The following is a 25,180-nucleotide window of genomic DNA, read 5'->3' on the forward strand; positions in this document are numbered from 1 at the left end:
GATTACAAAGATGGTTTCTTCCACTCAACCTGTGCCCCAAACAAGCATACACCCCCTCCTTGGGAAAGATGATGAACTAATATTCAAATGAAACGCACTACAGTAAGAACGCATACATAAAAAGAAGTTACATGTCCCCTGTTAGCTGTTTGACTAGCAGCCATGTAAGGCTGGCAACAGCCACCGGGGGTCCTGACATTTGCTGGTCGGCTGGACATGCATTGTACTAATATAATGTCCTTCAAGGCTCCATCAGTCAGAGCAATCTAAGAGCAGGGTTGTGGATATTTGACACATTTTGTGCATCTTACTGCAGCGTAGGAGCTGTGGTGTTAGAAAATGGTTTGGGGGCTTCACAGGCGAAAATTTTTTGGCCATATTGAGATCGATCCTAATTCCCCCAGGAGGTATGGAAAAGCAGAACAAGACACGCATTGATTTGGGCAGTCATGTGACATTGGATGAATATAATTTACCAAACCATATCTCATAACACTGTGCAATGACCGCTTGGTAAGCTGGTCATCTGGATTCGTTCTGCAGAGTATTAAGGAGAAACTTTCTCTGTTTCTCTTGATTTATGATCAAGTGAAGAAATGTGCTATGGATTCTTTAATATGTGGGGAACCAATCCTTGTTACCAGCTGAATGTAAGAGACCACTGGCAACAGAACAACTTCTAAGCATTTAGAAACCTAGCATGTCAGCTTTACTGAATCTTCACTAGTGTTCTGGTTTTCTTTGTGCAGATACCTTTTTAGATAGAAAAGTTGGAAGTTGAAGAAAAAGGTTTGCAAAATTGTATCCCCTTCTCTCTTTTTAAATGATGCATAAGTAGACATCCAACTGCAGTGGATGTGACTTATGTCTAGTGGGTTGTAAGACTAGCAAAACAGGAGAAATGGGGGAGATATAGAAATAGTGTCTGATTCTATACTAATACTTAGTATGTCCACATTTTTAGCTTGCTGATTTTTTTTTTACGTAATTGTTGTGAGAATTCATTTATGTGCATGCTTGCTTAATTAATACTTTCCATTGTTGTTTCCTCTAGAAGAAGACCTATCAGTGCATCAAGTGCCAGATGGTTTTCTACAATGAGTGGGATATCCAGGTTCATGTTGCAAATCACATGATTGGTGAGTGAAGTACTAAATCTTGTTGATGATAGATAGACTCTCCTAGCTGTATTCTCATTGCCTGTAAATTTAAACAGAGTTAAGGAGAAATTAATTGTGCAACCGTCAATGATTTACCCAGGTGTGATAGATATTTTTTTAAAAAAATATATTATTAGGCCTAATAAAGCATTAGCATGTTTTATTTTCTGCAAGGGCTAGTTTAGACTTCTGCAGAGATTCATATACTACTGCCAGTCAAAACACAGGTGATTAACAAATTAAACTTCTAATCATTTTTGCATTATTGAAAACAACTAACAGGAATGGTTAATGAACTGGTTGTTAGCTTTCCACAGAGTTTTAGACAGGTTTTAATTTCAGAAGTTATTATGCTAATGACACTACCGAGTGCTTCTCAAGCACCTTGGTACCAACACCAGAATTTGTGAGTTTTGTCACGAAGAAGCGTAAATAATTCAAATGGTCATAAAACAGGGATACACATAGTATTTAAAAGCTTGAAAACAACCCAGAATGGTTCTCTACGAAATGAAATAATATATTTAATTGAGTCAAAGCTCAAGCACTGTTATTGATAGTATTTAGAGTCTACAGTCACAATTTCAAATGATAATTTGCTTTTATAATATGGCTGAAGTTAGGAAATACCATATGAAGCACTGAGCATTTTCTTTGAATCATCATATTTTGCCATTATTTGCTTATTCCCCTGGGTTATATTTATGTTTTTAATTTGGTTACCACTTAGTAATAACACTAAGCGTTCTGCAAGCCAATTAAATTTATCAAGCACATCTTTTGCCTGCTAATAAAACAATATTGCCTTTTGTTACTGCCTATTTCTAAGAAATTCCTTTGGCAAAGAGCAGACATTAGAATCATTGGCTTTGTACTGCTACAGTATTTGTTTCAATGTTTTAGAAAAATGGGAACTTCTTGCAGAGAGATTCATGTCAGCAGACAACTCTATAAATGCATGTTCATTTATTCAAAACCTATTTCCTTTGAGCTGTTTTACAAAAGTTACTTAATTTCTGGCTTGATGTTCGAAACTATTTTTTACACATGTTCTCATGTAATTTTGTCATATTTATTAAAGGTTCTTGGTTAATTTAATATGCTTCTTCTCCAGCTGTTGTAGTTTAATTTTTAAAAAACAACAACTTTGGCTTCATCCTAAACATGCTTACTAGAGAGTAAATCATATTGAAGCCAAAGTATCTTAGATACTTTAGAATCGTAGTGTCAATGCATAAAAGTAAAATAAAGTTTTCAGGAGTTAAATGTGAGCTTTATTTTTTTAAAATGAATGTTCTGAAGTTAAAATAAAATTAAGAATGATTCATATTATGTGTATATCCATTAAAAAACAATTGCACTGGCAATATAAGCCAGAGATGGCCAAAGGAATTTAGTGTTTGTGCAAGGAAGTCCAAATGACATGATGATAAAAAAGTTAATAATAAATAAAGTAGCCAACTCAGTTATACTCGGAATAAACCCACTTAAATTAATGGACCTGTTAGTAATGCTCCTTAATTTCAGTAAGTAGGATGTGTACTAGATATAAACTACCGTAACTTTCAGTTTGCTCCTCTTCAATGTGCCTCCAAGTCAGAGGCTTGAGGTGGCCTACTTCACCTTTGCTAAAATTAGGACCCACTCAGGTTGGCCCAGTGACCCAGTAGCAGGAATCACTGCTGCTGTATTACCAAGAATTTCATTCCTGGATAAGCCCTAGCAGGGTTATGAACACTTCTTATGCATCATGATTGTCAGGGGCAATCCTGTCACGCTCAGTGTGTTTTCTTCCCAAAATTCCACACAATGGAAGGCAAGAAGCTTCAGAAAATCCTGCAAAGAAGCAATGCAAACGCACAGAGCTTAGCAGAAATGATTTTGTAGATAACTGCAATTCCAGATTTAAAAGAATAAGGAGCAGGATGGAGAAGATGAATAATGTAGTAGTAGAGCTGGGCCTTTCAGATGTTGTAGCAGCAATGGCTCACTCTCAGCTGATTCCCCCCCCCCCCTGTTATCGATGGCAAGCTGACCATTTGGTAGTTACCTGGGTCTTTTCCCCCATCCCTTTTTGAAGATGGGGACAACATTTGCCTACCTTCAGTCTGCAGGGACCTCATCTGTTCTCCAAGAATTCTCAAAGGTTATAGACAGAGGCTCGTGGATTACATCCACAAGTTCCTTTAGCACCCTTAGGTGTAGCTCATCAGGCCCTGGATCTTTGATTCATTTGAAGTAGCTGGGTGTTCCCTTACCATTACTTTTTCTATCTTGGACTGTAGCTCCCTTTTTGCATCGTTCATTCTGTTATCACCAGGTTGAGCTGTGCTTACCTTTTGGCTGAAGACAGAGGCAGAGTAGGTGATGAGCAGCTCCACCTTCTCACTGTCACCCAATAGCATTTCTCTATCTTCTCCAGGTAGAGGACCTTCTACTGGTTCTTCTTCCATAGCCAAATAAACCTTTTAAAATTGCTTTTAACCTCTCTTACGAGTTTGATATCATTCTGAGCTTTGGCCTTCACAACCTTCTCCCTGCAACTGATGGCTACTCATGAACAGTGTTAAATTAGTGTCCCATAGTTCCTTGCATGCAGCAGCAGGCTGCAGCACAGAATTCAAAGCATTGGTTTGGTACACGTGGCTGGTACTGGATTTGGGAGTGCATTAAGTATAATCAGTTTAGCTCAAAAAGACTAGGAAACATTGTTCTGTGGCATTGCTTCCTGAAATGCACCAGAACAATAAGGAGCAGAAGTCATTTTGCCAGTCGTTGCACTTATACATAGTTATTTTTTTTGGGGGGGGGGATGATTTAGAAAACTTCAACTGGAATGAAAATAGTACTAATTTATAGCTGAAAAAAGTTTGTTGTGAGCTGCAAAAAGAATCATGAACACACAGACAACTCTTCCCATTTTTCAGCTGGATCTCAATGTTTGGTTATTTTTAATGAGGTATTCAGCAAGCAACAGATAAAGAACATTTGACAATGAGAAGTTTGTCACTTCTTTGTGTGGGCAAGGGATTATTCTGGAATGTCAGAAAGGCTCCTAGGGTATGTTTACTTGCCTCCCACTTTTCACCTGCCTATAATCATTTGGTAGAGAACAAGGATGTTTTCTTCTATGGCAGGTAAAGCTAGACCCGGCCAGATTGCAATGTGACTTGATAGAGGGTAAATCAGAATTGAGTGAACATTGGAAGTTGCTTTTGTTGTTACAAATTTTGTTCATGGGAGTCACTCTCATTGTAACTTCAGGAGAATTTGTGCCTATGTGCTAGAAATTGGTGTGCTAAGGCACTTTTAGGATTCTTGCCATAGCCAGATCTGATGAGTAGACATAGTTAAAATGTTTTTCCAGCAGTAAGGATTTTCATTGCAAGAGTAAGTTGTGAAAACAAAAAATGCTAATGTTGAAAGTGGCCCCACATACCTTATAGTCTTAAAAGTTTGATAACATAGAATGGGAAAGAGGTGCTTTCCCCTGGCTGATTGTCATGCATGATATTGCTTCATGCCATAACCATAGTGACACAGATTTATGTGGGCTTGATATAAAAACATTCTAGAAAGCAGGGTGGGGGAGATTCTATCACACAAAGCACAGTGTGATTTGCAGAACATGCTTTGATAATCTGTATTTACTGTAAGTAATGCTGGATGTCAGTGTTTGAGATGCATCCCTGATTAAAAACACTCATATTGCATCTTGAGTAAGAAAGATGTGGAAGAATTAACAACCTGTAATGAGTGTATGAAAACCTGAATACAGGAAAATGAGTTTTTAGTGATTTTATATGCTAGGACTCATTCCACATGGTACTATCTATCTGTTTGTTTGTTTGTTTGTTTGTTTGTTTGTTTGTTTCCTCTCTGCCACCATTACCTTTCCACCCCCACCACTGGCTCTTCTTTCCTTACATTATTTTACATTTCTGGGACAAGATTACACTAGAATTAAAAGAGTGCTGCCAACAGGTCTATCACTAAACATTAACTAATGAAAAAGATTAGTTACAGATAGGTAGCCGTGTTGGTCTGCCATAGTCAAAACAAAACAAATTCCTTCCAGTAGCACCTTAAAGACCAAGTAAGTTAGTTCTTGGTATGAGCTTTCGTGTGCATGCACACTTCTTCAGAATGTGTGTATCTGAAGAAGTGTGCATGCACACGAAAGCTCATACCAAGAACTAACTTACTTGGTCTTTAAGGTGCTACTGGAAGGAATTTTTTTTGTAATAAAAAAGAGGGATATATGTGATTTAATATGTATGACACACAATATTGTCATATTAATATAGGTAAATGAAAACACAACGGGCAAGTCCATATATTGTTTCTGGGATCGGGGGGGGGTGTCTATAAATGTTATCTTAGCACATTAACTGGTAATAGAGTTTATATCAACAAACGAGAAAGAAAAAGCCAATGGGTAGCACCCAACGTTGCCATTCTGCTTTCTCAGTGGAACTTCCCCCTCCTCTCCTCACCCCTGCAGAATGTCCTGCAGCCCTCTGGAAATGCATTGTGGATGCATGGTGAGAAGAAGCGAAGGGGGAACCCAAAGTGTCTGGTTAAAAAATTGCCGTCCTAATTACTTAGGGAGCTGCTGACAGGTCACACCCATGTAGAGTTGATAGTTTCTAGACTTCTGGCTTCAGTCTGGTTTGTTTGTTTGTTTGTTTGTTTGTTTGTTTGTTTGTTTGTTTGTTAATCTTTCCACTAGTTCTCTAAACTATGCTTTTGTAATGTGGTTTGTATCATCTCCTTCAAGGACCTCAGATCAACCTTCTAGGCTGCCTGATGCTAAGTCCAAAGAGCTTTTTTCAGATAAGCAGAGTTTTGAACCTGGGTTTCCCACATTCAGAATATGTGATCTAGTCACTCTGTTACACTGACTCTTAGGTGCAACATATTAATGAGCATTCTATTTAGTCATGGCAAAGTAACCTGTCAGCACAAATGGTCTACAGGGTAGATGGGGAATGTGAGTTATCGCTTAAGAGGGGTGCAGAGTGGTTGAGAAGACTGACTTTAATATAATTTAGAACAATCCAGCTAAAAGAACCTTCCAGAGAACCTTTCAAAAAAGACTGTCATAATGGCAAACCTTGCACCAGCTGTCTTACAGGGTGGGCACTGGTTGAGGGCACCCAGGGCTCAGAAGACTGCTCATCATCAGAACCTGCCTATAATGCCATTTACCACTGTCCCCTCATATTGGCAGTGGGTGGGCAGCAGTATAGCTTGACAGGACCCAAGTTCAGGTCCATCCGCAGTGGCCACCTGCTGTTTTAAGTTACCCAAATTGTAATGCTTCAGCCCAAAGATATATGAAATCAACAGTGTTGATACGTCTTTCAAAATCAGAAGTGGTATAAATAAGAAGAGAGTTAGTGTGATTTAGTGATTAGAGTGTCAGAGTAGGACCTGGAAGACCCAAGTTTCAAGTCTCTACTCGCCCATGAAGCTCACTGGGTGACCCTGAGCCAGTCACTGAGACTCAGCCTAACATACTTCACAGGGTTGTTGTGGGAATTAAACAAGATGAGGGGGAACCATGTGTGCCACCTTGAGCTCACTGGAGAAAAAGGTGGGATATAAATACAATCAATCAATCAATCAATCAATCAATCAATTATATACATTGTCTACATAAATGAATTACGTGTCTTTGCATTTTGGATAAATGAAGGTGGTGAACAGCCTTCACATCTAGGGGGCCCAGATTGGCTTACATTTAAAATAGCACCTCTGTCCACCAGCTGTTAAAATGCTCCCTGGAGGCCTGGCAGTGATGTTGCTGCTACTGCAGTGTCAATGGCAGCAGAAGCTAAAAAATAAAAAATGAAATGCTACAGCATTGTAGTATTCAGGTTGCCTGTGTTGGGTAGCACCATGTCAAAGGCCTTGCATAACAGTATTATCTAAAAGGAAGAAACAGCACATTCTGCATTGTGTCATAATATATAGAATAGTGCAATGGCATAACAAAAATGCAGAGGCATAACAAACCTTTCAGATTTCTTTTTCTTTATGGTTTAACTTTTGATCTTCCTCCACTACACTGCTACCCATGTATGCAACTTGTTCTCCTAAGGGTGTGCAGTTCCCACACGGGCAAAAAAAAAAGGAGACTTACATTCCAGGGAACAAACAAAATGTTTCCCTTTTCAAGCTCAGAGAAATAAGGGAAGACAGCATGGCTGCCTTGAGGACGCTTATTTTGGAATGGTAGGTTATAAGGATAAAAAGGTTTAATAAACAATAAGTGCAAAAAAGGAAATAGTGTCATAGAGAAATGGAAGAATTGGAACCAGGAGAGAATGCAAATAATGCTAATTTCCAACATTCAGGAGATAAATAGCCAACTTATCAAACGATCATTGGAGAAATTGTTCAGGAAAGGGCTGAGAATCATGGTGAAGGTGTTCATGGAAAAACACCTGGGCTCTTACCAAGGAGCCAAAACAAGGAAGCACAGGCTCTAAGCGACTGGAGGCCCATAGTTCAAATACATATCAGTCCTGTACTCATTGGGTGGCCTTAGGCAACATATTTCCATCGGCCTCTGCACCTCTCCCTACTGTCTGCAACATGGGGTTATAATGCTGCCCTTCTGTAAAGATTTAATTTAACGTTTACTGTGATAATGTATGGGAAATCCTTTGAGAACTTGGGAGAAAGTGCTATGTACAAATAAAAAATCTACAATTAAGCTGTAGCATTTGGATTTTAATGTGAAGTCAGTGCTGCTTAATCACTTTAAATCCAAGTGCATTATCTTCCCAGCATACTGTGAACTGCTTTATTCTTTCAAACAAGATAGGCAATATTTTTTGTTGGCAAAAATGTGGCTGGTGGAAGAATTATTTTGGTGTGTGTGTGTATTTTTATTTAAAATATTTAGCCCACTCTATTCAAGATGGTGTATAATAAACAGTTTAAAACCATCACAAGTGTTTAATAAATGCAATCATACAATAAAGCAGGATAACATAAAACAGATTATTAGAGCAACAGCCTCTAAGACACAGCCAACTACATCTTAGTACCCCGTCTAAGTACACAACATCTTGTAAATGCCTGAATGAATAACCATGATTTCAGCAGGCATTGGAAGCAAAAATGAAAATGCAGTATCTTGTCTGTTGACCAGTGGTTCCCACACTTTCCCCCATATACCACTTGAACATCACTGAGGCCCTTGGCAGACCACTGCCAGTTGTAGCATTTGTAATGCACCACTCTGGAAGCTGTGTGATTTTAATTATATTTTATATATTGCATCGTATTGCATTGTATTACAAAGTCCATTTATTTCAGTGGGTCTGCTCTCAATATGACTTAGTTCAATGGAACCCAGTGGCGTAGCGTGGGTTGTCAGCACCCGGGGCAAGGCAAGTAATTTGCACCCTCTAACCCGTGGATTTGCGCCCTCTAACTCGTGGATTTGCGCCCCCTAACCCTAACCCCCAGATGTTGCGCCCGGTGCGGCCGGCCCCCCCTGCACCCCCCACGCTACCCCACTGATGGAACCCTTAAACTTCTGTTACGCAGAACTCCAAATTAGCCTGTATTTTCCCCATGCAGTTTATGCAAATCTTATTTGCACCCATGTTACATTGATTTATATGATTTGAAGACTATTCCATGTTCTATGACTCAAGTTACTTCAAGACAGAAATAAGCATATTTAAATCAATGATATTTACTCCATGTAATTTTTCAAAGTGAAATGCCACAATACTGTTTATATAAGGTCATTTTAATGTAAGAATGCTGTAAAAATATCAGTGCTGCAGTTCTGCAGTAATCCTACCATATCCTGAATTTTCAGTAAGCACACTCCCATTTGTTCAGTTTTGCTTGTGGTTCCAAGCCAGTGTTATTTATCTATTTGTGCAGAAAGTTTTGTTTACAAAAGATGCTTCATCTAAGTGAGAGTTCAGGCATAGGCAGAGGCATGGGTAGGCAAACTAAGGCCCGTGGGCCGGATCCGGCCCAATCACCTTCTCAATCCAGCCCGCAGACAGTCCGGGAATCAGCGTGTTTTTACATGAGTAGAATGTGTGCTTTTATTTAAAATGCATCGCTGGGTTATTTGTGGGGCATAGGAATTCGTTCATTCCCCCCCCCCCCAAAAAAAATATAGTCAACCCTCCCACCCCCAAGGTCTGAGGGACAGTGGACTGACCCCCTGCTGAAAACATTTGCTGACCCCTGGGCAGAAGTGTTTATTTTTTAACTGATTTTTTAAAATTGGAAAAAGGTAGATCAGTGACTTTTACTTTATGTCCCGTCCCCCCGCAACTTCCCTCTTACGCCCTCTCTCCTTACTACGCTGAGATGAAATGGATGAGAATCAAACCCCTGCCTTTTTAACTCAGTGAAAGGAATCTTTCCATATAAAGTTATGAGACCCAACAATTGAAGTGCAACAGAATAAAGACCCAACAATTGTAAGTGTTCAGAATAAAGCCCTATTAGGCATCAGATAATGCAAAGTGATATTGCCAGGAATTATTTTGTGAAGGCTTAATTTTTTTCAGTCTGATAATTTTTGACCAATAATTGCCAACTGCCAATTATCCTTTTTTAGTCAGAAGGAAAGCTCCAGCACCATGGAGGCTGGCATTGTAGCCAGCACATGAATCTCCAAAGAGCCACAGACAACTGTTTCATAAAATGCAGGGAGCAAAATTGCAAGCCGCTGGCTGTACACAACAGAGAAGCACATTTACAACTGAGGGCTGATCAGACTGACAAAGGGAATGATAAAAGGGGATGGGGAAGTCACAGACTTTGAGATTCTCTGCTGCTTGTATTGACTATCAAAACCAACCTATGGTCCTATAGCAATAAAAATTATGAAGAGAAAGTTTGGGTGATGAGATATGCTGAGCTTTTTTATATAACTTTATCCCATCCCTTCCACATTCCTTCCCTTTGTATAAGTAATTTGTGTGTGTGTATATTTATATCAGTAGATATAAAACAGTTGCATTAATAGCATGTTCACTTGGCCATCAATATTTTTTCAATGTAATCATTAATGTTTGTTTTAAGTTGTAAGCTAAAATCTGAACATCATTTTATACCAATTTATCAGTAGCAGCTGGCAAGGTGGAGCAGTGATACGCCCCTGACCTCCAATTGGTTATGTTGATGCTGCTGCTGCTTACCAGTAGGTAGAAGGGCAAGGGCAATGCAGAGGGGGAGACGAAGTCTAAATTTAGCACTGGATTGGGTCTGCTGGTGCATTTGCACCATACTGACCTTGCTTCCTCCTCTGCCCCCCTCCTCTATCTCCTGGTAAGTAGCAGCAACAGAGCTTGCCAGAGGTCAAGTGAGTACCATCACTCTGCCATACCAATGTAGATTAAGTAGCTAGAGCGCTTTCAGATACAGTGGGAGCTACAGCCCGTTTGGCAGCAAATACTTAATGTTTTTAAGAAGTAAAATAAGTTTTGCAAAAGGAAGCAGTGTATCACTTAAGACCCACTAGTGGTTCCAATAAGGACCTTCCTGGTTACTCATTGGCTGAGCTCAAACATATCAGGAATGCATTGCTTCCCATTACAAGAACAACCATATATGAGACTCAGGGTCTCATACTCCTGCTTCATGTGTGTCGAGAAGAGACTGAAAGCTTTAGCCAGCACTTTAGACCTAACTGTAATTACTCATGATGCCCAAACTCAAGGAACTGTGGTTTATCAAACTGTGGAATATCAAACCATATATTTTTCCAAGCCATAATTTAAGCAAAACACAGCTCCCTGAGTTTCAGTGTAGTAGGGACCTGTGGTTAATTTGAAATTGAGAGCAGAAATTTTGAGCTCATGTACGTTAATGAAGGAGTCAGGGAACAGCATGAACGTGAACTTATAAGGGGAAACCATGGTGGGTTAACCATGGTTTCTTTTTATTCCTGAACTGTGCCAATGGCTCAAGACACTGCCAATATAAAAATACTATAATCTGGGTTCTCTACTGTCTTGTATTCAATAGACATATGACACAGCAAAATAACTTTTGACACCTATTGGATAAACCAGTTGAATAAAAATACAATATAACGATGAAAGTATAACATCTTCTAGGATCCCAAGAGCAAATTTTTCATTAGCTATTAATGTGTAACAGTATCTCACAAATGAGAACATGTACACAAATATGCTTATGATTTTGTCTCCTTATCTACTCATCGGTCCATGTGTGAATATCATCAACCATGGATAAACTTAAAGCTGAAACCAGCTCCTTGACCCAGTGTATCTCTTTGAAAAACCAAGTCCAAAGTTCTCCCACTGCAGTTCATCACTGCTCTTTCCTGGCCCTATATAATTTGTTTTGCTCAATCATAGGTTTGTCCTGGCCTGTTTTCGGGCAATTTCCCAAAAGAATGCATGAAAAATCCAAATGTAAAATTTAAGCACCTTGTAGTTATTCTTACCATTAAATATGCATTTTTCAAAGCATTTCCCCTAAAACGTGCATTTTATACATTGCTTTATACAAAATATAGCTTTTGGGGTGCACTGCAACCAGGGAAATGAATAATTTTACTGACAATTGCATTCTGATTCAGGTCAGTCTGCTCTGAAAAGCAGACTGAACAGATTCCTCCCACATCCTTACATGTACGTTATATTTACTCCCCCTGCCTCCCCCGTCCTCAAACTTCTCACATTGCTGAATTGCTTCTGCTGTTTTCTTTCATGAAAGGGATTAGTCAAACATAAAATTCAATTATCACACTTTTTTAAAAATATGTATTTGATTTGTTTCCTTTCCTTCACATTTCTAACACACTCCATGTTTAACAGACATGGCATGCTTTTTCACAAGGCAAATAAAAGCGCTCATTTTTGCAGCCGTGCATGGTGTCACTCACTGGAGGGATTCCATGCCTGCTAGGAGAGAGAGAGAGAGAGAGAGAGAGAGAGAGAGAGAGAGAGAGAGAGAGAGAGAGAGAGAAAGAAAGAGAGGATGAATCTGGATCTTTGCATGGTTAGGCTGAGTGGCCTGATGGACTGTCAAACCTGATGACTATGTGCTTACCCATCATGCCCTTGCCTGTTTAGCTATAAAGTAGGGTAGACTAAAATAAATACCAGGGAGAGGAGTAAAATACACACCCCCTACTCTCTCCTTAATCTCCTCTTTCTCCTGCTTTGAGCTGTTTCTCCCAGCCTGGGCTCTGAATCTAAGAGTGACCTGGCAAATGTAAAGCAAGATACACTCCCCTATCCCGTGTGGTCTTTTTTAGTATAGAATGGTAACCCACCAAGCCCTGCTTTATAGCTGAAAATATGTGTTTAAAAAACATGAACACATATTTGGTCCCGAAGAGCAAGCAAAATGGTAACTCAGAAAAGCAAGGTGAGGTCAGTTGCTGAAGGTTTGGAGAGGTAAAGCAGGTGTGGAAATAAGGGCCTGTGGAGTGTGGAAGCAGAATGAGGGAAAGGTGCTTTCTTTCATAGAGGAAAGCTTATTACAGGAAGAACTAGCATGCAAGAGACTTAGGCTGGTCCATCCATTCCCCACTTGTGTTTGTCCTATGACATCAGGAAGAATGAATTTTTAGGATGAAGATAAGTTGCAGACTTCCCTTTCTGGACAGAGAGCTAGGAGACTAGGGCGTAACTTCCACTTTCCGCCTGGAGTCATTTTTTCAACCTCAGCACACCAACATACAGGTATATGTTTCTCCAGTTTGGTGCAGACAAGGTTTCCCCTGCTTTTCAGGTTAGACTGAATGTGGGGGGGGGGTAGCTGTGTTGAGTGAGCTAGACTTGCTTAGGTCCAGCTTAGTCTTCATCTGTGGTCTCTAAGTGCCTGTAACAAATTCCTATCTGCCTTTACTCTCTATTTTTATTCAGTGTGTCTTAGCTCCCAAAAATATAACTTGCAGAATTTAAAACAAAACAAAACACATGTGTGTATACATTCAAATTTGTTAGATTCTGTGCCAAGGAAAGAGGATTGTTTTATACCAGCCAGTTATGTACACTTTTAGATATACTGGATTATGCCCACTTATAAATTGACTATGGTACAAAGTGGTAAAATGGATACTGTACCTATTAAATGAATAGAGTTTGAGGTAAAAGAGTGGAAACTCTATATATTGCTTTTAACATGGGAGTTACTTATGTGTTGCATTTTTATACAAATTGTGTGCATAACGTTTCCAAAAATGTAATAGTAACATTAGGGATATAGGTGTAAAATCCACAATTCAAGATTGGGTTTTAAATTAGGTTCATTTTTGGTTTATTTCATGAGAAGAAGCTGAGGAGAAAAGAAGATGAAATCTGCTTTGTTTAATACTAACAGAAAGCTACCCTCATGTGGGCAATGCTGGCGTATTTGAAAAGCTCATAAAGGGTTTCTACATGGACCATACAAAAGGGATACTTTCTCTTTAATAGCCATCTGTACAGGAGAAATGAGAAGTGGGCCAGGTCATCTCTCCTCAGCTGTCATGATATTAACGTAGGTAATGGAGCAAGCTCTCTGTTCTGCTGGGTGTTGTTTTTCATAGATGTTCATCGATTTACAGATAATTCTATTTATTTCTTATAGTTGGTCCAAGCAAACCAGGCAGAATAACAAACACCAAAGCCTTTTGAATGACTTTATCTTTGTTGATTTGCAATGTAACTTTTGTCTAAAAAATGGTGTTACACCTACTGTGCAGATGGCTGCATGATTTGTAAACCAGCCAAAACATTTAAACAAATGTGTGATCTGGGGATAGATTAAATAAAGGATAAAATGGAATGTGGACCACAAATTCTAATAATCAGGTGATTCTAAGTTCTGTGTAGTGTGGAGAGACAGTTGCACTGATAGCAAGGAACGCTTGCCAATGACAGCAAGGTGCCGAACAGATCACAGGATGGAGCCTGTGGCCTAGTAGGCCTCAGTTTGCGAGCTGCACATTTGCTGTACAGCTGGCAGCTCTGTGTGGGGACATCAGATAAAACTTACGTAAAATGAAGTGTTACTGCCTAGTATGAATTCGTGCAAAGAGGGAATTTGCAGACTGTAACTGAAAAGCAGATTCAGAGTACCAATGAAGCAGACAGTAAATATGAATAGGTTTTAATTATCTGCACAATTTAACCAAAAATAATTGCAAAATGAGCTCAAAAAGGGCAAGCACCATTTTTTTTTTTTTACACTCTGCATTTTAAAATCTTTTTCCACCCTGAAAGCCCTATTTTCTTACTGCTACTGGAGGAGAACTCTTGCATGTACTTTGATTATAAAAATGTCTTTTCCACCTTTGCAACTGATCCAGGGATCAAAGGCATTATTTTGTAAAAAAATTGTTGTTTATAGACAGCTTTGATTTCACCTGAAATCTTGATGCTAGTGGAAGAAAAAAAGCTGAAAACAAATTAATTTCTCTTTATACATTTTCCTCGATTTTATTTTAGTTAATACAGATAATTTGTGAATCTAACCTATTTATCATTGATACTTCCAGAGATATGTGTCAATAAATCCTCATGTCTGCTTCATATGCACAAATATAAAGTGCCTATGAAACTAATAAAAATACATATATCATTCCTTTATCTACAAATAAAATGAAAATCCATTTATAAGCACCTGAAACATTTCGAGGGCAGTATCTGACTAAGTCATACTCAGATATGTTGAAATCAGTACATTCAGCTACTCATGATTAATTTAAGTCCATTGATTTCAATGTCTCTACACTAGTACAACTTAGCAGGATGCCACCCTTAAGATATAAAAAACCACATTTTTATACATGGCTAAAATTACCACATATTAAAAAGACTGCTATGGTTGTTTGTTTTTTGGAGACATAAAAACTTCAACCCCTCACTGTTTAAAAAGAAACAATAAAGAAATTCCCACATATTATTAATTATGGGCATTTTAAGGATACCCTCCAAATCCACTAACTCCAGAAGCCCCCTTAAAATCAGAGGGTAGTAAATTGTTTGTGGATCTTTGTCATTAGGAGTCAATTACCATTTTCAAATGACTGTTTCATTTGTACTTTTATATACACTTGATTCAATCTGTTGTACAAGTGCAAATTCCATTTTCTATTTTTAAATGTTTAGTTAACTGAAGTAACTAACTACTGTAAATGAGTAGTCTAAGGGAAGTTGCACCTGTAGTACAAGAATCTCTAAAGTTACAATAAACAGGGTTCTGTGTGGTGACATAGTTATTACTAGACATTCAAGGGTACTGAGTCAGCTTTCCTCTTTGTTCCTTCCTTCCTGCAAGTTGTTTACACTACAGGTTCCCAGGACATATTTTTGCAGGGTCCTTTTGAAAATAAATTATGCAGAATGTATATTTTAGAAAATGCAAACAAATTCTCTTTCAAGGCAAAAGAAATTAAACCTGCCTTAATATTTGTGTTGCAGGTAATTTTTAAATTGCTTCTTGTTGTTCCTGAGGTCCAGTAAATGCTTTCTATGGAAGAAAAACAGGGCAGAGAGGGAGAGGGAGCGCGTGTTCAACTTCAGCTGCTCATATTGCTGCATTTGGTTAGCTAACGGGGTTTCGTAGGTCACCTTTAGAATTTTATGCCTATGACAGCAGTAGCTACCTGCCAAGATTGTGAGGCATCTCACAGCTCTCAGGATGGAGCTTGTGGCCTGGTAGGCCGCAGTTGGAGGGGTACACATTTGCTGTACAGCTGGCGGCACTGTATGGGGCAGCAGTGTGGGCTGTTAGGGAGCTGGAAAGGAGACAAGCATGAAATTTCTTCTAACCCCAACTCTGTTTTTCTATACTGTTGGCTGCTTCTCAGTTCCTTGACAAAAAAACCAATCAGGCACCCTTTAATCCGCCTGTGATTACCAGTGGTATAAAAAGAGAAGCATAATGAGGAAAAATGCCTCGTTTTGTTGCCTTCAAAAGCCAACAAATTGGAGTTAACTTGACAGGAAGTGGCTTAATAATTAGATTATTTATTTATTCCTGACACATATCCCCCTGTTACTAGTCTCAGGAGACCCTGTAGATGGTACGATTTTCAAGCTGCCATTACTTCGCTGTCTTCTGTGAACAAAGAAGCTACTGTCTATCAGTCAATTAAATGCACTCTTTAAGCAGAGGCTGAGAAGTCCTCAATGGATAGAGCCCTGGGACATTGTGGCTGATGATTCCTTTCTCTGTACTGTACATCACACTCTCAACTACAGTCCCCACAGAGATGGAATAAAGTCATGCATTAAAATATCACTTGTTGATTTGTTTGCTAATGAAGAGCCATTGAAATGTTTGTGTATTTCTGTGGCAAAACTGTTGATAAAAGGACTACTTGCTTGCATATCTTACTTTGTCTTTAGGAAGCACTTATTTAAGGTTTGCTAAAATTAAGATCAACAAATTAAGGGGGGAAACCCAGAGAGACACGGATAATGTGGGTTTACTTGTTACGCACGCCAAAGTAAATAGCACCAAGGACTGCAAGGGAGGGAAAAGGAGGATAATAGCACTTCAGGTCTCTGTGTTACAGCCCTCTGAATTAGTCAAGGTGCAACTCTTTCCATAGCCACCCCAAATATTTTCTGCTAGTACAGCGAGTGCACAGTTACTGTCTATTAGGACTAAAACAGATAATGACCCATAAGTTTAAGGATCCTGGTTTTTTCTCTCTCTTTTACTTTGTATCTATAGTTACTTTGGGGCAGCTACTGTGGGTGCGGGGAGGCACTCTGGAATTGATCGGAACAGTAGAACTGGGGGAGAAAGGATTAATGCTACACCCAGAGCTGTTTCCTAGGCCTACCCTCCCGATAGCTGCTCTGAATCCCTGGCACTCCTTCTATTGTACCTTTTCTTTGCAGGGCTCATATCAGATCTAGAAAATTGTGTGTGAATATAATATAGATTCCTCTTGCCGTGCCATTGCTCTGATCAAAACATTAATTTCCCTGAAGGTAGCTTAATGGTTTCAAAAAGAAACTTGGGATAACCAATCCCAGATCTTGTGCATCAAGCCTATTTTGGCCCAGAAAATACATGGTTATACAGTATATAAATGAAGATATGACATAGAAAGAGTCTAGGTGGATTAGGCCAACGGCCCCTCATGGTCCAGGATCCTGTGGCTAAACAGATGCCCTTGGGAAACTCACAAACAAGATCTGAGTGCAGTAGCATTCTCTGCAATTGTGATTTTGAGCAAGTGCTATTCAATGGCATGCTGTCTCCAACAACAGAATATGTGTTGTTTTCCATTAGAAAACTGCATTACATCATTTCAGTTCATATAAAGTTATTTTTTTATCATTACTAGTTCTTCATAGTCAGGTTTTTGTGCAACTTACAGCCTTTTAGGTTGTCTATATGACTCCCTGTGACAATATAGACACTAAACCAAAATGAGGACAAAGACATGCATTTGGTGGATGTAAAATAATTGAACCCCAGAACCTTGCAACTATTGGAGCGGGGGTTAGACAATTGTGTTATATATACAATTGCTGTGATTAAGCTTTGGGGTACTGTTTTCACATGCTTACATTACTACATTCCTCTGAACTTCATAGAAAAATCAGCCTGCTTGGTTTAGTATATTGCTGATTACGGTAATTGGAAAAATAATTGGTAATATTCTGCCTAATGGCTACACATCTTTTTTCAGAGGTGTGTACTTGCATTAGGAATTTTGGTAATGGTTCTCGGAATATTTTGTTTATACAGGGCAGACATTTTGATACACATATAGGCATCAAGCTGGACAGTCCAAGTATGAGACAAAGAGGAAATGTTATGCATCTACTTCTTCCCTCACCTTTGATTTCCCTCAGGGCAGTTTCCTAAGCTGTATCACAAAATAACATACATATTGAAATATAACTTCCATAGCATTTTCTCATGCTTCCATTTCCGTGCTCTGTTTACAACTGATGGAGTTAGTGTTGTGTCTGTCTTGGACCATTTCCAGAAAGTCAGCTCTACCTGAAAGCAGGAAGGGTTGCACAGGTTGCAGTTTCCACTAGTTCTACAGTGGTCTTTGTCACATTTGTATATGGACAGGGGACCAGAACAGTTAAAAAAACAAAAACAGTTTCCAGCTGCACTGAATGAGCACTGAGAATTTTTAAAAAACAGGACTCATGTGAATATTCATTAAAGTGCTGAATGGCATCTGCATTGGGAGCTGGGGCAAAAAATGGAAGGGGAAGGGGAAGACCAGGAGCAGTTTTTTTACACACCGGGTAAGTACTTGGCCCTTCCTCAACATGACCATGTTTTTTTAAAGCTACTTTGTACACGCCATCTTCACCTCTTGCTGGTAGGCACATTACATTTTAATTTTAACAAAAGGAAAAAAGGGAGAAACCACAGATACTCTAACCCCTGTAATTCATGCCAGCCTCAAATTAAAGCATTCTTTTTTCCTACCCTGTTATTCCAATTCATTTTGTTAGAAAAAGCTTAGGCACTCTGAGGTGTTCTATAATAGAAAATAAATTTGAAACCCATTCATTAATTGGTGATTAATATATATCAGGATTAGTTTAAGCAAGGCCCTACCTCCTGCCCAGTCAAGTATGTTCTGGTTAATATCCAATTATGTGCACCTTCGTACTTATTATGTCTTAATATTTTGGATATGATAATCAGAAACTTGAGAGTAATGCTAATGAGGAGCATAGAGTAGGAATTAGCCAGTGACATACTCAGTGATCCTTACTTAGAAAGGTATTTTTTTGTCTCTGTTCTGCATAATGGTAAGACAGTATGTTACATAATTAATCTGTGAGAATTTCCTATCTTTTACCTACGCAAACATAATCTCTGTTCTGTTAAAAAAAAAAAAAGGCATGTCGATCATCTATATGGAGCATTTGTACCATCACATATGGAACAGGCAGTCCAAGCTTTGGTAGCAACAAACCATAATTCGTAACAGTATACATCAGGGGTGACCAGGATGGTGCCTCTCAGCAGTGGCATTACTGTGACTTACCTGGACAGTGCGGGGATGGGGCTGCGCAGGTGCACCAGTGAACCAAGACTGGCACTTCTGCGCAGTGCTGACCCTACACCATTGAGGTAAGCAGCGGCAATGCCCCTGCCAGGAGTATGACTCTGTGGCAGGACCCCACTGCACAGGCTGCTCCCAGTGTTCATAGATACTAATATATGGGAAATGTAGTGAATGAAACAGTCTTTAGTTGGCATCAAATCAAGAGTTTGCATTTGGATTGGTTACGTACAGACAAGGAATGCTTCTGTATGTACAATAGTGGTTATTATTTGCAATACTTGTATCTCACATTTCTTCAAAGATACCTTAGGTTTGTTCAGCCATAAGCTTTCTAGGTGGCTCAGACTTGCCACTTACTCTTGCTTAATGCCACAGGTACCACTCAAGCAAGTTGTAGCTGCACTTTCTGTGACAATAAGAGTTTCCAACCAATCAGTTTGAGCGGGTTGAATGTTCGGTTTCCACAAATATTAGGAGCTGTATAAGGGCTGCCGCCAGCTTAATTTGGTAATGGCTGTGTAACACTCCCAAATATACCACATTGTCTGCAATGGTGGTAGCAATCCTCATCAGGCTTCTTAAACTGTTATTTCTGTGCTATACCACTTTGAATAATGGTTAGTGTTTACAACTGATAGTTCTCCCCAACACATTATTGCCACTTTCCCCAGCTCTTTCAAAACATGTCTCAGCATGAAAGGATTCTTAATTTTAGACGCAAATGGGAAAATCTAGTTTGACTTCTTTCTTTCTTTCTTTCTTTCTTTCTTTCTTTCTTTCTTTCTTTCTTTCTTTCTCTAACCCAAATGCAGTCATGGAGTTTGAAATTTGTGTGGATATAGTTGACTTTTCTGAAATGATGCCTGCATTTTAGGTCTACCTCTTTTACCTTTGCTAAAATCGTTATCCATGAATTTTTCTAACCTACTAAAATCTCTGTATAGCAGAGCGTATTGTATGGCATGACCAGGATGAGGAAGTCTTAGTTGTACTTCTGGGTTTTATACTGAATCATTCTGTGGCCTTCAACAAGTCTCTCAGTTCTTAATTTTGCAAACAGGATAATACTTAACTCACATGGGGTTTTCCCAAGGAGCTGTAATTTAATGCAGGAAAAGTACTATGAATATAAATCAGTGCAATAATGGAATAAATACTAAATATTGATTTTGTTTAAATGGTTGAGCAATATTTTGTTCCTTAATCCACAGTTTGCTATATTTTCTTTGCTACATCCTTCCTGAAAGTCTGGAAATCTAAACCCAGACCCACATGTTTCTGGGTCAGCTGAATGAAACTGTAACAAAGCAGGCAAGGCATATCAAAATTATCAGCCACGCTCATAACAGTCCGAAGATAGTACCATTTTGTGTGTGAGAGAGTGAGAGAGAGAACTAATGCAGATAGTTTAAATCTTCACATTTTCTTTTGAAGACAGTGAGAAGAAATTTACCTCTTCTAAGAACTTAGTTTTCTATTAGGATCAATGGCACTGCTGGTGTAAGAGCCATTTTCTCTGCAGTTCTGCTAACTGTTTGGAAAAACTATTTTGTATGGGAACCACAAATTGTTATACCATATCCAAACACCCCTACTCCACTTTCCTGTTAAGTGTTGTGCAAATGTGATTTGAGTTTTGTTTGACACATTATGTTTGTAACGTCTCAAAGCATTGTTTCTTTATCTCATGGGTGGGTTTCACAAAACATCCACTTACAGTTGCACTTAGTTGAAATCTTTCTTTGCTTAAGAAAAGCCCTTTCTTATACCGTTGTCCTAGGTCAATGCCCACATTGGCTGCTGCTGCAAATCATGTAGCTTTAAATAGCAAACCCTGAATACCCCTCCCCCCTTTATGTGCTTTGTTGTAATGAAGCAACATCAGTAAATTGCAGTGAAGGGTGATGGTTGCATGGGGATGACTACTACACCTTGGGGTCCCTTTGTACCAGATTATTTTTTTATTGTTGTTATTACTTCCCATCTCCTTTACTCTCCTGATGCCAAACTTGCTGTTGAACATCAGCGCAGCACAGGGGATCTTTAGAAATGTTGTGGACATTTTTTGTCTCTTATCTGCACACCAATCACAGTTTACTTCCAAACACTTGCTACCCTGGGTGGCTTTTGCTGTACTTTATTGATGCCACTTTAGCTTTGTTGGCCACATTCATAATGTTATTCATCATTTGTTGCTTAAAAGAAGTGCATTTCTGTCAAAACAACAGATAGGAGGTACAATATTGCTTTGCTTTCTTTTGTGAGCTTCCCTCTGAGTTTGAGTTCTGAATAGGATTATTGGTTCGGAAGTGTTTCCTTATTCATCCTGTTGCTTTTTACAGTGTAGGAAAACTTGGATTATAAATGCTTATTGGAAGGGAACCCAACCCGTTGCTTATGTTTTCTTCCTTCATTTTCAGATAGATATTACTGTGTCCTTTTAGATATCTAGTCATTTAAAAAATAGGCAATAATATCAACAAATGGCATTGTACTGAAGGATCTTTAGAAAATGTTGGTTTTGTAAGATGTATATGTAGAAGATGTTTGTTTAGTTTGTATTCTTTTTCTGTGTAAGCAAAGTATGGCTTCTTTTAAAAAAATTATAGGATTCAAGTTTGTTCAAAAGCTGCACTGCATAACCTGGAAGCCTTGACTGCTAATTCCAAGTGGTATGGTTCACTGGTGAAGGAGGAAATGTATTCTGCATATGCTTGTAAACATCAGTTTTCCTTGATTGTCTTGATCTGAAGATTAAGCTCCATTCAAATGTTATTGAAGTGATACAGGATAGTATCCAACTAAATTATTGTATGCACAGAACAGCTTCTGTGAATGTAATGGAACTTTTGCACCTTCTCTTCTTTCCATGTGCCACCAAACTGGGGAGGGGGTTCCCCAATCCTTCAAAGCAGATTTGAGGATGGGGTGCATGGGTCTGCAGGGAAAGGAGAGAAAGTGGGAGTTCTGTTGAGCTCACAAAAGTTGTTCGCATGCACAATTATTTAGTTGGATAAATGCACGGTTGCTACCAAAAATGATTTGTATGCAGTTGCAGCTATTTTCACTGCAACTAATCTGGGTTGATTTGACTGAACTATATGAAAGGTGATCTACCTATTGAGACAGAAGTGTAGAGTATTGACCATGAGAGAGTGATTTTGGAGATAACACTGTTGCTGCATGACTTGGGTCTTACTAAAACACTATTTAAATTAAGCACTAATGTTTATGGATACTAAAGCAAGTAATAAAGTTATCCCAACTTGTACAGTAGATTATCTACAGAATACATGAGTGACCACAACAAATGCACTTGGCAGACGAAATGTGAATGGCCCTAGTCTATATCCCATAGACCAAGTATGAAGAATCTATGACCCTCTGGTTCTTGTTGGATTCCAACTCCTATCGGCCCCTGACAATATGGTTGTTCAGGAATGATGGGCGTTGAAGTTTAACATATAGAGACCTATAGATTATGCACCCCTACCATAGACATTTTGAGGCTGGAGACCCTTGTTTGGCTTAATTTATACTATTTTATACAAAGTTTTAAAGGTGCCATACAATGGTTGCCAGTTGGCCTTCATAGGAATTTTGAGCTAGCATTTTGAAATTATATGTAGTGAGACACACACAATTTTTAAATAAGATAATTTTATATAGATAATTTTATATTGTTGTAAACTGTATAAATATACAGTAAATCAGTATATAATACATATACAATAAAGCAGTATATAAATTTTGTTAAACAGGATAAAAACAAATCTGATTTGCCCTGTGAGCAGCTCTAGAATGATTAGCCCTGGTGCACAACTTTCATAGGACAATTGAATTTGTGCAGCTGTGGATTCTCTAATGTATTTTTTGATCAGAGCTTGTGCTCTGAAGCAACTGGCAAATTTCCAGTGACTTTATTGCTTCATGTTATTCCCCAGTGTATAGCTGGTCTCCAAAAACCTACGGATTGAATCCAGTGATTAGCGGGAAAGTCCACTTTGGCCAGGCCCCGTCAACAGACTTCTCTTTGGATCCAAGCTTATAGCAGCTGTAGTCACTTTGTGACTCACGAGCCATTTTTATACAACCTACAAGGCGGCATACTGAATGCCTCTGACAGGAGCTGCTAAAAGGAACTGTTCCACCAGAGGCCTTCTTCCAATGTATTTTCAATAGTTATAATAGTTTGGGGCTGCTGAAGCATATTAAAGTACATTTGAGTAAGTAATAGATTGCTATGACATCTTTTCCAGAGGTCCGTTCACCCAGTTTGCCTTAATTTTCTGTTGGTGGACTAATGCATGACTATTGCAGGTAGCCACAAATCTGCTTCCTAAATTTAAAAATGGGACAAAACCAAGGGAATTATAATCTTTGTGAGTGTTTCTCAAACTGGGGACCACCTGTGGTTCTCAGTGTTCTTTCCGGTGGGCACAGCCCATCCCCTGTTATGTTACAGCTTTTTGGTTCTCCTGGACCAATCAATGGCAGCAGCAGCAACTCTCATATGTGCAGTGCATAAGTGCATGTGGGAGGAGGAGTTGGTTGGAGAGCAAGGCAAGAGCAGGGTTGTACCATGCAAAGTCTGAGGGGAGGAAAGGATGTAGAGGAAACCAATTGTGTATGAGGCAAAGAGGAGAAAGAACAGGAAGCAGGGAAGTGAGAAGGGTGGAAAAATTTTCTGGAGAGGAAATGAGGAAGCAGTTGTGGCCTGTCCTCAACACACATCCCCACATCTCAGCCTTCCCTTTCATACTACCCGGTCTCCTACCACCTGGTCTCTTGCTGAGCCCTGAAGCCTCTCCTCCCTCTGCTGAGGGGAAAGGACTATAGGAGGCATCACAAGAAAATAGAAAGAGAGAAAAAGGGTTTATATTTTTACGAACCACATAAACTACCAATTGAGGGGAAGGGGATAAGAGAGTGAAGGAAGGGGTGAGTATGAAAAGGAGGACCAAGGAACGAAATCGGCAGTATGAATGAGAGGAAAGGGGTGCAAATTAAGTATGAAAGTAGCATAGGAGAAGGCACGATAGGCGATGTGTGAAAATATGTTAGACAGAAGGAAGAAAATATTATATGAAGAAGTACAGTGGTGCCCCGCAAGACGAGTGCCTCGCAAGACGAAAAACCCGCATTTAGCTAGAGGAAAATTGAACTCTGGAACTCCTTACCACAAGGAAATTGCTGTGGCAAACAATTTAGCAGTTTCCCAAAAAGGATAAATTATCAGAAAACAATGTAAGTAAATGTCAACCAATTATGCCAAACTCTGCCTCCACCCACAATTTCGTGGGCTGGCTCTCTCCTGTGCTGCCATTTATGACTGGTGAACCTCAGTGATTTTCAGGCCTCTCCAGTGATCTGTCTGTTGCCTAACATAGTACTAATGACACAGGTGCATAATTTGTACACAGACTCTCAAAAGTAAAGTAATACAGAGGTATGATTTTATGCAGGATACAGGCAACACCTTAGAAGGACAGTATTCCTTTATCAAGTTTCTCCCCCTCATTGAACTTATCATGCTGTCATCTTTTCTGGTTAGACGTTTTCTGCATTAACATGGCAGAAGCAAATTTGTACTTGATCAGTAATCTGAATTTTATCATGCTCTTCTGAACCATACTAGATTTCCCAATTGCAAGTCAGCTGTTTTCTGCCTTTTCTTTCTGTCCTCCGTGAGGAAGTGTAGAATTTAAACAAAAAATGAGGAATAAGAGCTGACAGAGAACCTTAAATAAGCTATCATGTCTGAAGCCACTTCACCAGTGACGCCAGTTCCATAGTGTTTTGTCATGCACACTTCCGATTATGGGCCAGAGAGCATTGATTTTTAGCTGTCATTTCTAGCACACCCACTGTAGAATTGAAATTTAAACCTTAATCCACTCTTTAATGCAATTAATTTTTAATGCGCAGTAATAGTAATTGAAATAGCCTGAATTTAGTAAGACACCACAAGACATTTTCAAAAGCAGGAGTCTCCACTGAG

At 39.1% G+C, this 25,180-nt stretch overlaps 1 protein-coding gene and 1 long non-coding RNA gene across 13 annotated transcripts in view; one reads left to right on the forward strand and one right to left on the reverse strand.

Moving 5' to 3' along the window:
- Positions 1-25,180, forward strand: part of ZNF521 (zinc finger protein 521) — a 293,634-nt gene that overhangs the window by 139,125 nt on the left and 129,329 nt on the right. For 8 of the 10 annotated variants that reach the window (XM_081919941.1, XM_081919942.1, XM_081919944.1 and 5 more), the window contains one exon: positions 1,055-1,139. In XM_081919941.1, the coding sequence (XP_081776067.1) occupies positions 1,055-1,139 (85 nt within the window). The remainder of the gene's footprint in view (positions 1-1,054; positions 1,140-25,180) is intronic. The other 2 variants (XM_081919945.1, XM_081919948.1) reach the window with 1 other exon arrangement.
- On the reverse strand, positions 1,109-17,118 carry LOC309374762. 3 transcript variants are annotated; one of them, XR_014170722.1, is made up of 5 exons: positions 15,781-17,118; positions 15,577-15,644; positions 6,905-6,999; positions 3,262-3,766; positions 1,109-1,200 (listed from the first exon to the last, which is right to left on the reverse strand). It is a non-coding gene; the product is annotated as an uncharacterized lncRNA (long non-coding RNA). The 3 variants fall into 3 exon arrangements; XR_014170721.1 differs by lacking the exon at positions 15,577-15,644; XR_014170723.1 differs by lacking the exon at positions 15,781-17,118 and having other exon boundaries at positions 15,577-15,767.

Source organism: Podarcis melisellensis (genome assembly GCF_964234715.1).
Source record: "Podarcis melisellensis genome assembly, chromosome: 7".
Lineage (NCBI taxonomy): Eukaryota > Metazoa > Chordata > Lepidosauria > Squamata > Lacertidae > Podarcis > Podarcis melisellensis.